Source organism: Balaenoptera ricei, chromosome 14, assembly GCF_028023285.1.
Source record: "Balaenoptera ricei isolate mBalRic1 chromosome 14, mBalRic1.hap2, whole genome shotgun sequence".
In the NCBI taxonomy this organism is placed as follows: domain Eukaryota; kingdom Metazoa; phylum Chordata; class Mammalia; order Artiodactyla; family Balaenopteridae; genus Balaenoptera; species Balaenoptera ricei.
The window spans coordinates 7,931,390-7,948,416 of record NC_082652.1 but is presented as its reverse complement, the minus strand read 5'-3'; the positions used below and the strand labels follow the sequence as shown (position 1 = coordinate 7,948,416).

The 17,027-nt window shown below is 47.9% G+C and overlaps 1 protein-coding gene across 3 annotated transcripts in view; it reads left to right on the top strand.

Annotated features, from left to right (window-relative positions):
• CFAP251 (cilia and flagella associated protein 251) overlaps window positions 1–10,739 on the top strand; it is a 68,635-nt gene extending 57,896 nt beyond the window's left edge. For 2 of the 3 annotated variants that reach the window (XM_059894260.1, XM_059894261.1), the window contains exons 20-22: window positions 4,550–4,778; window positions 5,883–5,984; window positions 7,176–10,739. In XM_059894260.1, coding sequence (XP_059750243.1) covers window positions 4,550–4,778; window positions 5,883–5,984; window positions 7,176–7,312 — 468 coding nt within the window. In that variant the 3' untranslated portion in view covers window positions 7,313–10,739. Of the gene's footprint in view, window positions 1–4,549; window positions 4,779–5,882; window positions 5,985–7,175 lie in introns of those variants that run through there. The other variant, XM_059894265.1, reaches the window with a different exon arrangement.
• The last annotated feature ends 6,288 nt before the right edge of the window (window positions 10,740–17,027 follow it).

Genomic DNA, 17,027 nt, shown 5'->3' with positions numbered 1-17,027 from the left:
CTGAGCAGCGGTACCAGCAGAGGCCCAGGGGCCGACTGTGTAAATGTTTAAAAGTTATAAATCAGGAATTCCCTGGTTGGGTCCAGTGGTTAGGACTCTGCGTTTTCACTGCCGAGGGCCCGGGTTCAATCCCTGGTTGGGGACCTGAGATCCTACAAGCTGCATGGCGTGTGGCCAAAAAAAAAAAAGTTATAACTCAAATGACAAGCTGTTGAATAGATACTCGACCTTGACAGTTCTACCTTTTTATAAAATTTTAATTAATTTATTTATTTTTGGCTGCGTTGGGTCTTTGTTGCTGCACGTGGGCTTTCTCTAGTTGCGGCGAGTGGGAGCTACTCTTCGTTGCGGTTCGCGGGCTTCTCGCTGCGGTGGCTTCTCTTGTTGCAGAGCACGGGCTCTAGGCATGTGCAAGCTTCAGTAGTTGTGGCTCGCGAGCTCAGTAGTTGTGGCTTGCAGGCTCAGTAGTTGTGGCTCTCAGGCTCTAGAGCGCAGGCTCAGTAGTTGTGTCGCCCGGGCTTAGTTGCTCCGCAGCATGTGGGATCTTCCTGGACCAGGGCTCGAACCCGTGTCCCCTGCCTTGGCAGGCAGATTCTTAACCACTGCGCCACCAGGGAAGCCCCCCTTTTTTGAGTTTTAAGAGAACTTCTTCCATGGCCTCGTTGTGCCCACGGTGTTTCATTCATTCATTCATTCAGTAAATGTTTCTCTGGGCCCCCACGATGTGCCGGGCTCTGAACAAAGCTGCTGTGGAAATAGAGATGAACGCTACTGCTACAGCTTAATGGAGGAGACAGATGTGGGCCTGAAGAATTAGAATATGCCTCACAGCTGCCACCCACCATTACTCTCTGATGAAAATCACGAGCCGGGTGCTGATTCTTTCTGGCATGAGCATCACCTCCGCTAGCTGCTGTGGGGTAAGAGCTGGTTCTCAAAGCTGTGGCCCCCAGACCAGCAGCACAGGCCTCACCTGGGGATTTGTAAGCAAAGCAGATTCTCGGCCCAGATCCCAGACTCACGGAATCAGAAACTCTGGGGGTGGGACCAGCCATCTGTGTTTTAACGGGCCCTCCTGCTCATGTTGATGCCTGATAAAGTTTGAGATCCCCTGCCTTAAAGCCATACTTCCCAACCTTGGCCACACATTCATATCCCCTGGGGAGCTTTTAAAAACTATGACCGCTCATACTCCACCCCAGAACAATTAAATCAGGATCTCTGGGAATGGGGCCGAGGCCTTAGAATGTTTAAAGCTCCCTGGGTGAATCAAATGAACCACTGCCTTAGTGGATGACAGGCCAGCGTGAGAATGCCAATAAAAGGCCAGGCTGAAGCCAGCCAGAGCGCTCTGGGCGACCGCGGGGCCTCCCACTCCTCCCACCGGGGCCCTGGGAAGGCTCTGGGCATTCCATTTGGGCTCCGAGGTTCCTCTCCCAAGCATGACCCTCGTTTAGACATGTAGCAGCACCTGCCTCTTCAACTAACACAGAGCAGGCTCGGGAAAGAAATGTTGTGATGCTGAAACTGCCAGCTCTCTGCTTGTTGAGCAGTGATTTTTGGTCAGTCATTTGGGGAAAGAGAGTAAGAGGTGAATCACCTACAGAGTGGTTTGTGCCAAGAATGTTCTCTGAGATCTTTGGAATGCTCCGGGTATGAGTAACTCCAGGCACTTTTGGATTCCTTTTTTGTCCTCTTTGGGTTAGCCTCCTATTTCTGAATTGAGTTTGAATCGTATATTGCATTTGTAAAGTACACATATCATTTACATTATAATTTATGTATTTATAAATTATAATTTATGTTCTAATTACATGCATTGTAATTAGCAAGGGCATAGGAAGTATAATAATCACAAGAACAATTACTGCCAGTTGAGTGCTGACTGTGTTAGGCACTATGTCAGCACTTTAGATACATTGTCACGGTAAGCGTCAGATCAGCCCACTGCAAATGGTTTACCATATTACTCCCTTTTTCAAGACAGGAAACTGAGGATAAGGAATGTTAAGTTACTCACCCAAAGTCATATAGAAAATGGAAGAACCAGGTTTTGAACCTAGGTCTGCCATCAAAGATCATAGTGTTAGCCCCAGTCTCCTTTGGCTCATAGTAAGTGGTAGCACATGCATATACTAATAGTATTAAAATCATATAGTAGAATCTGTAAATAATATATGCTACTGGATAGTTTTATTTATACACAAAAATTGTACATAATTTAACATGCAGTTGTACATAATATAAACTCAATAAATGCTGTATATGAAAATGTTACCAATTAGAGCTACTTGCATAGTACCAATTATGGTTCATTTGTATCCATAACCAATGATGTTATATCTAAAGACCATTCCTGGAATGTTGCATTGAGGATATATGACTTCTTTGAAAATATTAGGCGATTACTAAGATACAGTGTAAAAGGGGGAAAAGCAGGATACAAAAGCAGGATACAAATATACACATACCAGTTTTGTAAAAAAAATAGACACATGTATTTTATATGCATGGGAAAAAGTGGAAGGAAGGTACCCCAGATCTTTCACAGAAATGATGGTTGGACTGCAAGAGGTTTGTATTTTCTTCCTGTTACTTGGGGCAAGACCAAGACACTAGGGTGTTCCAGACAGGCTAATATTTGGCGTTGTTTCAAACTGGTGCTCTTTCAATTTTTGCTCTACATTTATTTAGTAGACAGGGAGAAATTGGCTATCTATTGATAAATATTGTGTACAAATACAGATTCTCTTCCTGATTCATTCCTACAGACCAAAAGAGTTCATGTTCTGGGGAAAAAAAATTATTTCCCACTTTTCTGTGGCTCTTATTCTCTCTCTCTCTCTCTTTCTCTCTCTCTCTCTCTCTGTAAAATTCAAAACCCTGCAATTTGGAGGGACACATATTAGTTTCAAATGTAGACACTAAAATAAATTACTCATTTCTAGCCCTTTGTCAGGCACAGTTCAGGTTTCTGAATTTTAGCCGATTGCAGTGTGCGTGGTACAAAACTACTGCACAGAGAAGGCTGATGGGAGTGAGGAGTGGTTTTGTTTGTTTCTGTGTTCTCTAGTTCTCTCCTCCTGGCGTTCTGCCAGTTACTCAAGGAGCCCGGCGTGGAGACCTGCATTAACTGGCACCACATTTCCATTTGAATCCACAGACATGTCAGCACTCTGCTCATTCTAGGAAATTTGGAAAATACGCAAAGAATGACTTTCCAAATCAGAAAGCAGCCCTCACAGGATGAGTTGGGAATTGTTCCCTTTTCTTATGTTTTTGGGAGAGTTTGTGGAGGATTGGTATTCTTGAAATATTTGGTAGAATTCACCAATGAAGCCATTTGGTCCTTGGTTTTTCTTTGCTGAAGCTGTAAAGTTACTAATTCAATCTATTTACTTGTTATAGGTCTGTTTAGATTTTCTCTTTCTTCTTGAGTCAGTTTTGGTCATTTGTATCTTTCTAGCAATTTGTCCATTTCACCTAAGTTATCTGATTTGTTGGCATATAATTGCTCATACTCCTTTTAATCTCTGTAAGATTGGTACTGGTATTCCCTCTTTCATTCCTGATTTTAATAATTTGAGTCTTTTCTCTTTTTTTTCTTGGTTAGTCTCGCTTAAGATTTGTCAACTGTGTTGATATTTTCAATGAATGATGGCTTCTTAGGTCTTCATTTTAAAAATTATATCACCTAAGTTGTATGTATGTTACATAGAATCTTTTGAGTATATAAAACATTGCAGGATAAAGATGGAAAAGAAAGAAAGGAAAAAAGAATCATGGTGCAGTTAGTTGTCTTAAGAAACTTACCACAGCCTTAGGTCCTATATTTGAGTTTCACACTGAATTATTTGCTTATTCATCTAGACTAACTTCTAAATTCTTCAGGATTCCATCTTTTAAATGAAACTAATATCTTCTTCACAAAGCAAGGATGTAGTAGATACACTGTGAGATACTTAGGTGAAAAGTGAAGAAATGAAACACTGTTCATGCCAATGCTAATAGTATTGACCAGTTGGACAGTGGATCAAGGCTGCTGTAAAATTTAGTACCACAAAGTGGGTTGCTTCACACAACAGGAATTTATTCTCTCATGGAAGTCTGAAATCAAGGTGTCAGCAGGGTCATGCTCTCTATGAAACATGTAGGGGATAATGTGTCCTCGCCTCTTCTAGCTTCTGCAGTTACCATCAATCCTTGATGTTCCTTGGCTTAAGCTGTATCCCTCCAACCACTGCCTCGGCCATCACATGTCCATCTTGGCCCTGAGTGTCTCTTTCCTCTCTTTATGAGGACACTGGTCATATTGTTTGAAAGGCCCACCCTCCTCCAGTACAACCTCATCTTAACTAATGACATCTGCCATGAGGGACTGAGGGACTGGGGGTTAGGACTTCAACCTATCTTTCTTTGGCGGGGGCGGGGGGGGGGGGGCGTGGATACAGTCAGCTCATAACAGACATGTTCTAAGCTAACGGCTATCAAAGTGTCTTTTCTGCTTACCATGGTCTTTTTTTTTTTTTTTCCTAAACCTCTTCCCTAGATTGAAGATATGTTTAACGAAATCAGATTTAGTGAGTATGTGGACACTGGAAAACTAATTGACAAAATCAACCTACCGGATTTCTTCAGAGTTTACCTTAATCACAGGCCACCCTTCGGTAACACCATGAGTGGCATCCAGCGGAGCTTTGACATTCTTGGTTTTACCAATTCAAAGGGAAAGAAAGCTATTCGAAGAGAGGATTTTCTGAAACTGCTTCAAACCAAAGGTAAATACCTAAATAGGTATATCTCGTAACACCCTTGAGCCATTCCCACTGGAGAGAACTGAGCTGGGAGACAGACCACCCCCCGGCATCTCTGATTTGACTGGACTTCAGCCGCGAGGATGCCGCTTACTGACCCACGTGGCTGGCAAACACGGGGTAAAGGGAAGGATGCCGGGAACCAGAAAGATGCAGTTTATGTTCCAACTTCCTGGAACTGCAAGATTCAGGGCCCTCACTCGTAAAGCAGGAATACAAGTGCCAGCCATCAACCTCACAGAGCTACTACGAGATTGGGTTGCATTTGTGAAATGAAACCACACCAAAGTAAAACTTTTCATTTTTACCTATTCTCTTCCTCATCGTATTTTTTTTTATTATTTATTTATTTATTTATTTATTTATTTATTTATTTATTTATTTTTGGCTGCGTTGGGTCTTTGTTGCTGTGCACGGGCTTTCTCTAGTTGCGGCGAGCGGGGGCTACTCTTCGTTGCGGTGCGCGGGCTTCTCATTGCAGTGGCTTCTCTTGTTGAGGAGCATGGGCTCTAGGCGTGTGGGCTTCTGTAGTTGTGGCACGTGGGCTCAGTAGTTGTGGCTTATGGCCTCTAGAGCGCAGGCTCAGTAGTTGTGGCGCACGGGCTTAGTTGCTCTGCAGCATGTGGGATCTTCCCGGATCAGGGCTCGAACCCGTGTCCCCTGCGTTGGCAGGCGGATTCTTAACCACTGAGCCACCAGGGAAGTCCTTCCTCATTGTTTTATGTGAGGAAGTCAAGTAGCCCTTTTCTCTGGGCGATCATTTCATCTTAGCCAAACTGGTGCTTCTAATGTGAGGGAATTAGAAATGAAGCTAAGCACAGTCTTTGTCAGAATGCTGTCTTCTTTCTCTGCACAAGCCCCAACACAGTCCCCTGGGTTGGAGTCCCATTTGTAGCGCTATATAAGGAAGTCTATGTGACAGTAACATGGGACTCCCTAGATTGTTTTTGTGTCTCAAGAAAACAGTGGAATCATCCTCTTGAAGACCTCAGAATGATGATGCTGAACTCTGACGTGAGGCTTAGTCCCACGAGCTGAACAGCCTGCTTTTCCCTTTGTGACGCCCAGGTGAGCACATGACGGAAGAGGAGATGTCTGACTGCTTCGCTACACTGTTCGGACTGAATCCTGAGGGCTGGAAATCCGAGCCCACAGCCTCTTCTGTCAAAGGTACTACAGTGGGCTCTGTCTGGACATGTAGCTGAGGTGCACTAATTTGTTGGCGACTTAAGTGCCTTTATGTCTTCTAACTGGTGCAAGCCACTCTCCTTCATACCATGCACACAACAAAGCAAGTCTGTTGGGAACCCAACATGAATAAGTTATAAAAAGACCAGGGAGTGGTGGTCATGTCTAAGAGATGAAAGCTTTTGTTCTTGTGCTCCGTCCTTCCTTTGTGTCTCCCAGCCTTGTTTCTTCCCTTTATTCCCCCGATCCAGTCCTCATCTGTCCAGCTTGGGTAGGCGAATCCTGGCCACTAGTAGAGGATACAGTTCGGAAGCTGTTTCAGAAGAGGTATTGTCAGGAGAGTCTTGGATGAGGAGAGGGAAGGGACTCGGCAGGCAGGCACGAGCCCGATTTCAAGCTGCCAGAGCTTGAACATCTTTAAAGATCATCCTAGGACTTCCCTGGCGGTCCAGTGGTTAGGACTCTGCGCTTCCACTGCAGGGGGCGTGGGTTCGATCCCTGGTCGGGGAACTAAGATCCCGCATGCTGTGCAGTGTGGCCAAAAAAAAAAAAAAATCCTCCTCTCCTTTCCTGTCTGAGGATTTCCCACCTCCTTCTTTTAGCTCACTGACCCCCTTGTGCTGGAACGTGTCCGTGGACAACCTCGAGTGAGGCCCTGCTGCCCCCATGGGGTCGGGAGCAAAGACTCCTCACCAGGCTTCCTTCTCCCTCTCCTTCTATTGTCTGTTCCCAATTTCAAATTGAACAGAGTTCCTAACACAGACAGTTCTAGACTCCAGGATCTGATGGGTCATTTCCAACCTGCAAGCTCCTCTACACCATTCCTTGTGTACCTGGGATCTCAGAATGTAACTTTCCCAATTGTTTTATATACACACACATGTATACAGTGTTCCTAAGTGTCTCAAAACAGTAAAATCAATGATGCCTTGTAGCTGAGGCTTTCCAGTGAAGTGTGCAGAGACTTGGGTAACGGTGCTCCAAACCCAAACCACAAAGGAGGGATTTTAACCAGTTTCCACCCAAAGGGTTTTCACGGAATCAGAGCCAAATCCCAGCACAAAGCTCCTCTCACTTTTGTTTAGTATCATTTCCTCATATTTTTGGAAAATGCTTCTGAGTTAGAAACCTAATTGTTATGAAGGCATTTGCTTTCTTTTCTTGTTTGGTTAGGTTCAGAAATTTGCTTTGAAGAAGAACTTCCAGACGAAATCACTGCAGAAATATTCACGACTCAAATTCTTGGCCTAACCATTTCCCAAGATTCTGGACAAGATCCTACGGTCAGTGAAGTTGAAAGGAGTGCCTGAAGCACAAAGGACTTTGTGTGTGTGTGTTTCTTCCAAGAGGCACTGCTTTTCCCGCATTTCCCTACCCCTACTCTAATCTTCAGAACGTTTAGACATTAAAAGCAAATTTCTGTTAAGCAATGGAATTCACAAAGTTGGACATTCCACTGTTTCTGAAATAGAAAAGTGGGTGGAGGCAAGAAAGACACTGGCAGCTGGATGGAAAGGGTGGCTGGAGACCCCGGCCGCCATTCTCATGCCTAATCCACGGCAGTGCTGCCTGGAGGGGGTTTGGACAGGGTGAGAAGGTGGCGTGGTCCCCGGGGGCAGAGGGGGCCTGAGCCAGCAGCAGGCCTTCCTCGTGGCAAGTGTGGCCTTATTTCTATCCCCTCAAGCGGCACCTGGACCCTTAGCCTAATGAGGCCTGATACGGATCGTCCCAGCCTGCTCTTAGGCTGGGGCGGGGGCGTTGGCTGCTCGGGGCTCCCGAGAGCCCTGGCTTGTGGCTTCTTACCAGCAAAACCCCTGAGCAGTTGTGTGCGGCCGTTATGAAGAGCATCACTGGCCATGCTTAACGCCGGTGGCACCTGCCAGAGAGAATGCAGAAGAGCAGCCCCGGAGCCCCGTGTGTACTGCAGCTGGACCAGAACCCGCCGGCCGGCCTCCCCGGGGCAGAGCTCAGCGGACGGGAGCCGCCCCCTCACACGGCGCACGCGCTGCACAGGCCCGTGTGGTTGATCCGCAGCCTTGAACTCCGCTGGGCTGCAGAACGCGTAGCAGGCAGAAGCGGTTCCCCGGCTCGGGATGTGGAGGGAACGTGACTAAGGCTTCAGCAGCATTCTGACCTTGAAGATAGGGCACCCTCGTCATATAAACAGATGGAAGTTATGGTCTGATTTTGAGAGTTTTGTCCTCAGTTATGAGGTCTCGCTCAGGCAAATGGGCCGAAGGTTATTCTCCACACGTGCTTAGTCCGACACACCCGCCCGCCACTACCAGCTCCTTCCCCGGGGAAACCAGCCTTTGAGATGATGTTTCTGACCCCCAGAGCAGGGGTCCGTGTGAGGGAAGCAGAACGGCGGCCGCCGCGCCCTCCTCCAGGCCCGGAGCCCCCTGCGTGGCGGCCGTTTGGAAACCTGGCTCTGTGGGTCCTTGGGACAGCCCGGGGCACGGAACCGAGCCGTATCCCCGACCCAGGCTGTGTCACCGCAGCCTTGGGACAGCCGGCGCCCGCTCGTCACGCTGTATACCTCCAGCGCTTTGCAACCTGGTTTACATTTGGTTCTTTTTGAAAAACACAAAAAGAAAAACAAGCTTTGTGAATCAACTTTGCAGCTGCTAAGGGCTTAGGAGAGACAGACTACCAAGCCAGTTACAAAGTTCCCGGGGACATTTTAGGGAACAGAAAACTCTCAAGTGACTTGTTCTCTTCAAAAAATAACTCAGAATTGGATGCACTCTGGACACCCACCAGGGGCTTCTTTCATCAGGTCCGGCTCCCTCTTTTTGGTTCTTGTTGACGACATATATTGGAGTCATTGTCTGGAGCAGAACCGGCCCATGACCAGTTGGACCCGCGGTGGCGGGGCTGGGGAGCAGGAACCGCCCTCAGGCCCGGGCTGAGCCGCTCCCTCTGCGCTGAGTCGGTCCGGGGAGGGGGAGGGGGAGGGCGGCCGCTCACCGGGAAGGGGGAGGGTCAGGGCGGCCGCTCACCGGGAAGGCCCAAATAGCAGGGGACTGCAGCATCGATGTCAGCGGCGTTCCCACCCTGCTCCCGGCCCAGCCAGGCCACGGGCGCCCCTTCTCTCCCTTTCTGCTGGTGCTTTTCTCGGGGTATCTCTCAGCTTGTCCGACCAGGGTGAAGAGCAGCTTATGTGCACCTTCCAGCCCCGGCGGGGCGTCTTCACCTGCTGGCCACGCAAGCTGTGGAGAGGCCGGGCCCCAGCACCCGGGTCCAGGGGAGGAGGAGGAGGGCTGCCTTCCTGCCAAGAGAGCAGAGAGCTCAGACTCTCCCAGCCATGTGGGTAGCAGAGCAGCGACACCAGAAATGGAGGGAGCAGAGACCGAAGACGGTCTCGCTGGGCTTGTACATCAGACGTAGGGACGAGACGCTGGACACCAAAAAGCACCATGTGATGTTCTTTTGAAAAAACAATACTGTTTCAGATGGGGCCTCTGGCTACCGACCTCTGCATCCTGGCCTGTTGCTTCCAGAGTTCAGGAGCCCGTGGAAAAGCCATGGTCGTCCAGGAACCACCCAAAGCCTCCCCCGCCCTTGACTCTCTCCTCCAGACCCCCAGGCCCCTCCTGGGCAGGACGAGTGTCTTGTTTGCACAGCACCAGCCCACGGGCCGGGCCGGCCTGGGCTTGCGTCCTGCCTCTGCCATTTAGCAGCACCCTGTGTGCCCTTGGGTGTGGCTAATCTCTTAAACCTCAGTTTCCCCGTGGAACAACTCCTGGGGTGGTGGTGAGGATTAAAAGAGATATTGCAAATAAAAGTGTTCCTGGCATAACGTAGTGCTCAAAGTAGGACAGCAGCTATTATCACTGCAGGCAGAAACTGTGCCTGAGACTGGGGAAGACGTTTGATGAGAATTAATCTCTCCCGACTCCAGGGTTTTAGCATCTGTTAACACTTGCTCAAATAGGGGTCTCTGCAAGCTTTGACAAAGGACCCTTGATAAATATTTGTGGAACGACTGAATGAATGAACGTGAAGCTCCAGTGCTCTTTTAATAGCTGACTTAGCTTTTGAATCAAAGTGAATCCGGCCCCCACAGGCCGTCACATCAGGGTCAGCAGACTCTCTGGAAAGGGCCAGAGGGTAAACAGTGGGGATCTGTGGGCCGAGTGGGCTGCTGGACGCCTCACCTCGGCCGCTGGAGCACAAACGCAGCCACACAGACTCTGGTCCAGAAAAGAACGAACGTGGCCCCATTCCAATCAAACTTTACTTGTGGACGCTGAAACTAATTTGGATTTCGTGAGAATTTCCACATACCGTGAAATCTTCTTCTTCTGAGATTTTTTTCAACCACTCAAAAATGTGAAAACCATTCTTAGCTTGCGGACCACACAGACACGGCGGCCCGGATCTGTCCCGCAGGTTGCAGTTTGCTCCACCTCCTAGGCCAGGATGACTCTTTCCAACAGATTTTTACAAATGCGACGAATGTGTAAAACACCTGACTAGTACTCTTCAAAAAAGCCCAGGTCATGACAAACAAGAAAAGACTGAGAAACTGTCCCAGGTCGGAGGAGACTAAGGGGACACGATGACTAAATGTGAAGCAGGATCCTGGGTTTCTGGAACGGAAAAAGGACATTAGGAAGAACCCGGTGAAACCCAGAGGAAGTCTGTGCCAAACTTAATTTCTTAGTTTCGATCAGTGTATCTTGGTTGCCTAAAAGTGAACACGAGGGAAGCTGGGCGAAGGGTCTGTGTTAACTCTCCCTACTACCTTTGCAAATCTAAAATATTTCAAAATCAAAGCTATATTTAAAAATGAGGGAATTCCCTGGCGGTCCAGTGGTTAAGACTCTGTGCTTTCACTGCCGGGGCCCGGATTTGATCCCTGGTCCGGAAACTAGGATCCCGCATGCCTCGCAGAGCGGCCAAAAAAAAAAAAAAAAAAAAAATCCTGTACCACCTTTCTGCCTCAGCGACCCCTGAATTGTTTCCACGAGCTGCCCTGTGCCTCACAGCTCTCAAGCCAATGCTCCTGAAGCCAGTCCGGGCCCCTGCTCCTGGGTTACCTCACGTGCCAACTGTCCTCTGTGAAGCCGATGTGCTTCACGACAGTGCAGACAAAAAGGGGCTTCTTTTTTTTTTTTTTTCCAAAAAGATCTGTGTCCTAAAGCCATGGCTGCCCTAGACCCTGGGGTTTTTGGCCTGACCATGTTCTTGAGAGATCTGGAGGACAGAGGTTCCCCTGCAGGCAGTGGCTCAAAACTGACTGTAATAAATAGACACACGACACTGGGACTCAACAGTAAGTTGCCACCCTATTCATATGTCATATAACATCCTTTGCTAGCTTAGCGTAAAGGAATATCACACACACACACAGAGGCACACAACCTGAGTCGATGCAACATTCTTCCAGGGCAGTGCAATGCTGAGTGTAGGGACCAAGCTCCTGGGACAGTAAACCCGTCGCGGGGTTCTTTACCGTGTTTCCTGAGCTGCTGATGCCTGAGGCAGGCCTCTCGCCCCGCCGATAACCATGGGTATTTATCAGTGCCCAGGCGAGAGGCATCGGGCCCCGAAGATCACTCTCCACTGTTGGCATCCCTGCCTTTTTCTCCATAGTTTGAAATCACCAGCTGTGAGTGGGGAAGTTCAATACCAAGGTCGCCCCCATGGAAGGGAATGAGCCATTGTGTTCGGCCCTGCACCCCCTCTTGTTCCCTCCTTTTTTGTTGATGGGAAGTCAGAAAACACTTCAATGTAAACATGGTATTTATTTTTTTAGATCTTAGTCTTTAAAGCAAGTGGGTTTTTTCCTTTGGGCGGGGGCGAGTTTAGTTCCAACCACCACTACAAGCTCTGCCAGCACTTCAGACAACACAGAAGCGTGTGCTGTGAAGGACAGTCCCCACAGCGTGTCTGTCCTGGCGGAGGGAGCCGTGGGCGGTATTGTGACCCTGGGTCTGATGCAGAGAGAGCGCATCAGGTGTAGGCGCTGTCTAAAGTGCTGGCCGCTACCCAGCTTCTCCTCCGTGTGCATCTGATTGCTTCGGAGATGGACTTCATCCATCCATTCATTCACGAATTCAGCAAAGAGTGAGTGTGCGCCAGCACTGTGGTAGGGATGGGGGTACAGTGGTGGACAAGACGGGCATGGCCTTTGTCTTCGGGGATCTCTCGTTAAACAAACACATAACTATGTCGTTGCAAACTGCGGTCATAGAGGAAGAGCCAGGGGCCTATGAGATAGAATATCATGAGGGAACTGTGCTTTAGTTAAGTGATCAGGGCCGGTCTCTCCAAAGATGAGGCTTGTAAGTTAAGAGACAGTCATGGAAAGAGTGGGGAGAACCTTCCAGACTGAGGGGACAGTGCCACCAAGGCCAGAAGCATTCAGTGAACCAGAGGTTTGTGTGGTCAGACCCTAGAGAGGGATGTAGGCTCAAGGTGAGGTCCTCAGGAGTCTAGAACGATCTCTGGCATTTCTTCAGCACTGCCGTTGCATGATGCTTCCTCATGAGTCCGAACAGGAATGTTTTCATGTGGGCAATGGGCAGGAGGAATGGAGGGAGGCCAAGTCTTCAAGAAGATGATCTGGCCTTTCTCATTCCTTCACTTTCAAAGAGTCTTGATATGGGACTTCCCTGGTGGCGCAGTGGTTAAGAATCCACCTGCCAATGCAGGGGACACGGGTTCGAGCCCTGGTCTGGGAAGATCCCACATGCCGCAGAGCAACTAAGCCCGTGCACCACAACTACTGAAGCCCGCATGCCTAGAGCCCGTGCTCCGCAACAAGAGAAGCCACCGCAATGAGAAGTCCACGCAGCACAACAAAGAGTAGCCCCTGCTCTCCACAACTAGAAGGCAGCAACAAAGACCCAATGCAGCCAAAAATAAATACATAAATAAAATTTTAAAAAATTTAATTACAAAACCTTGGAGAAGCTTTTAAAAACAAAACAAAACAAAGAGTCTTGATATGGGGTATGCTGCCGCTCAGAGGAGCCCAGGAAAGACCATAGATAAGTCTTGTGAGGAGCCAGCCCTGAAGCTGGTGTGTTCTCTCACGTGACGCTGGACAAACGTGGGGAAGCTCACCGTGGGTTTCAGCCCCGTAAACCTTAAACCCTGAGTCGGCATCAATACATCCTTCTTAGTTTTCCAGGGATTTCAACATTTTAAAAAGATGTAACCACAGTTTTCCCCGTGATCTTGTTGTCCCTTTGTGCACAACCATGTTTAACTACACAGTCCCCTGAGTCGCTGGCGGTATCCCAAAGGCAGCCAGGTGTACAGCGAAGCTGCAGCAGAGCTCGCCACTTACCCTTTCCTCAGTGTGCTGTCAGTCACCTGTGCCTTTCACTAGGATAGAGGAGAGAATAGCAGTAACTTGTGCCAGATCCTCTAATAGTGACCTCAGTTGAACTGTGTGTGCCCTGGTGCTAAGGCCTAAGATAAAATGTGGCGGGAAGCATGTTTCTTTCCCTTTAGAAGGTTATATTGTAGCGAGGGAAACAGACATGTCAATACAGTATTTTGTGATGTGACATAGGGGCGTCCAGAGCAGGTGGGTGGGAAGGAGGAGGTGATCAGGGCAGGTGGAGGAGAAATTACATAAATGAGGCACTCTAAGCCCATCTGAGCAGTGCCTGGGGGCAGTGGCAGGAGAGCAACCCAGAGAAGATAGTGATCACATTATGAATGGCCTTGTGTGCTGAATCAAGGAGGTTAGACTTGATATTAAAGGGAAGGGGGAGAAGTGGATCAAACTTGGATCTCAGAGGCGTAGGGCTGGGTGATGGGCAAGAGGGGTTGGCTGGGGAAAGGGCCCACAGCGAGGAGATTATTATAGTAGTTTGGGGAGAAGTGAAAGTTTGCAACAAGAGAAAAGGCATTCAGGAAGGATAAATAAGTATACAGACTAAGAGGCAGCTTAAATAGGGTATCAGCCATGATCTTTGGTTTGGAGTAATAGAAATTGGCTCTGGTTAGCTTCAGTGGAAAGGGACTTTATGTGAAGGCTATCAGGTAACTCATAGGCTCAATGGAGCGACTGAATAAGCAAGCTCTGAAAATGACCAGGAACCAATGGCAGCCAGGATGCCAGTGGCGCTGCCACCACTGGGAGCTCAGTGCGTCCAATACTTAGGCTCTCCAATGGCCACTTCTGCTGGAAGTCATTTCTCCGCTGCCCCTACACACCCTCGAACATCAAAGTCAAAATCAAAACCACAATGAGATACGCCTTCACCGCCACAAGACTAATATGAAAAAGACAGACAATAACAAGTGTGGGTGAGGATGTGGAGAAATTGGAACCCTCATACGTTGCTGATGGGAATGTAAAACGGCACAGCTGCTTTGGAAAACAGTCTGGCAGTTTTTCAACATGTTAAATACAGAGTCACCATATGACCCAGCAATTCCCCTGCTGGGTATGTAGCCAAGAGAAATGAAAATATACATCTGCACAAAAACCTGTATACTTATCTTCATAGCAACATTATTCATAATAGCCAAAAAGTGGAAACAACCCAATGTCCATCAATGAATGAATGGACGAACAAAATGTGGTAAATCCATGTAATGGAATATCATTCAGCCATAAAAAGAATGAAGTATTAATACATGGGATGAACCTTGAAAATATGCTAAATAAAAGAAGCTAGGCACAAAAGGACACATATTGTATGATTCCATTTATGTGAAATGTCCAGAACAGGCAAATCCGTCGAAACAGGAAATAGACTCTTGGTTGCCTAAGGCTGGGGGGAGAAAGAATGACAGCAAATGGGTAGAGGGTTTCTTTTTCGGATGACAAGAATGTTCTAAAATTGATTGTGGTGATGGTTTCACAACTCTGTGACTATACTAAAAAACACCTTAAAAGGGTGAATTTGGGGACTTACCTGGCAGTCCAGTGGTTGGGACTTCGCCTTCCAGTGCAGGAGGTGCGGGTTCAGTCCCTGGTTGGGGAGCTGGGATCCCACATACCTTGGGGCCAAAAAAAAAAGGCCAAGACATAAAACAGAAGCAATATTGTGGCGGGTTCAGTGGAGACGTTAGAAATGGTCCACATCAAAAAAAAAAAAAAAAAAAAGAACAACCAAAAAAGGGTGAATTTTATGGTATGTTAATTATATCTCAATAAAGCTATTATTTAAAAATAATCAACTGGCAACCCAATTTAAAAAATGGGCAGAAGACCTGAATAGACATTTTTCTAAAGAAGACGTACAGGTGGCCAACAGGCACATGAAAAGATGCTCAACATCGCTAATCATCAGGGAAATGCAAATCAAAACCACAAAGAGATATCACCTCACATCTGTCAGAATGGCTATCATCAAAAAGACCACAAATAACAAATGTTGGCGAGGATGTGGAGAAAAAGGAACCAGTCACTATGTTATATTCCTCAAACATATTATATTGTAAATCAACTATACCTCAATAAAAAAGAAAATCAACCTACTAGACCATCCACCTGGGTAAGGTTGGCACCCATGCCCAGGACCTAACCCCCTGGGAAAAAGAGGGACAAGCCCCCTCTAGCTTCTGTAGTGGGGGGCAGCCTCCACCCACAAAGGCTCACCCAGAACTAGGAAGGGTATTCAGATGCTGGGCGGCCAAAATGACTGCACACGTGGGAGCGAGAGAAGACATTCGGGCAGCCTTCTGGATTCCTGACCTAAGAGCTCACCAAGCACGTTGGTAGATGCATTCCAACTCTGCTCCAGGTCACTGGGTCATGACCGGACTTCTGTGTTTAATCATTCATTGTTGGAAGAGCCAGCGTTACAGCGTCTCACCTCTGAACACATCTGTCTCTTGAAGCACTTTATATCTACTATCTCTTTGTTTCTATATGGCCTCAAGTGGCCCAACTTTTAGGCAAGCCAGTGGCTGCACGGATGGATATACAACTTGCCAGTCTATTAGTATTTGAGCTGGTGACCATTTTTAGAGCTGTAATTATAGGCAAGAAAAAGTAGGCAGAGAAGCAAATTGGAGTATTTGATTTATCAAAGAAAATGTTTTTAATGGCTCCCCAGTCTATCTGAAATTCATCATCAGGCCCACATTATGGGGGAGACCTTCCCTACGATAATTTGGGACCCTGTTGGGCTCCACCAGTGGCGTGCTGGTAAATATTTACTTGTCCTCTCTGGGTGGGGGAGGGACAGGAGGGTCCCGAGAGCACTCCCACAGGGCTGATTTGCAACTGTCCACATCCTGATGACTGTGGAGTGGGGAGCACCAGTCCAGAGACACAGGAGAACAGGGCTCTGGCCAGAACTCTGCTAACTGGCTGTGTGACCGGACGGTAGCGTCCCTTTTAAAAAAAAATATTTTATTTATTTATTTAGGCTGCACTGGGTCTTAGTTGCAGCACGTGGTATCTTTGTTGCGGCATGCGGCATCTTTGCTGCGGCATGCGGACTTCTTAGTTGTGGCATGCATGCAGGATCTAGTTCCCTGAACAGGGATCGAACCCGGGCCCCCTGCACTGGGGGCGCAGAGTCTTACCCACTGGACCACCAGGGAAGTCCCAGTAGCATCCTCTTCTGTGAAAGGAGGGAGGCTTCAGCCTCCCCAGCTCATCCTTTCTGTTCCTGTCTCCGAGGAAGGGACTGTATTTCATTCTGTGGTTGGAGTGTTCCCTTCATAGTTTTCCCTCTTGGCTGGGCCTTGCTAACGACCTGCTCCCCAAACACCAAAGCACCTCTGTTTATGAAAACAGCGCTCGGTTGCAAGTTGCTAGGCGAGGACCAAGGTGCCCAGAAGCGCCAGGGCTGGGCCTGCATTTTCCTCACAATCACCCATCTCCATCTCTGTTCCAGAGTTATTCTTCCCCTCCCCACACCTCCCACCCCATGGTGAATGAGCCTTCATCCCCGGAGGAGGAGGAGTGACGTTAAGGGTTGAATTTACCAGCCTAGGGAGAGTAGTTTGACTTCAAACCCCAGTGTGGGGCATACTGATGCAAAGATCATCCAGGTCTGTTATTTAACAAATGCTTTCTGGTATCTAGCACTTACTGTG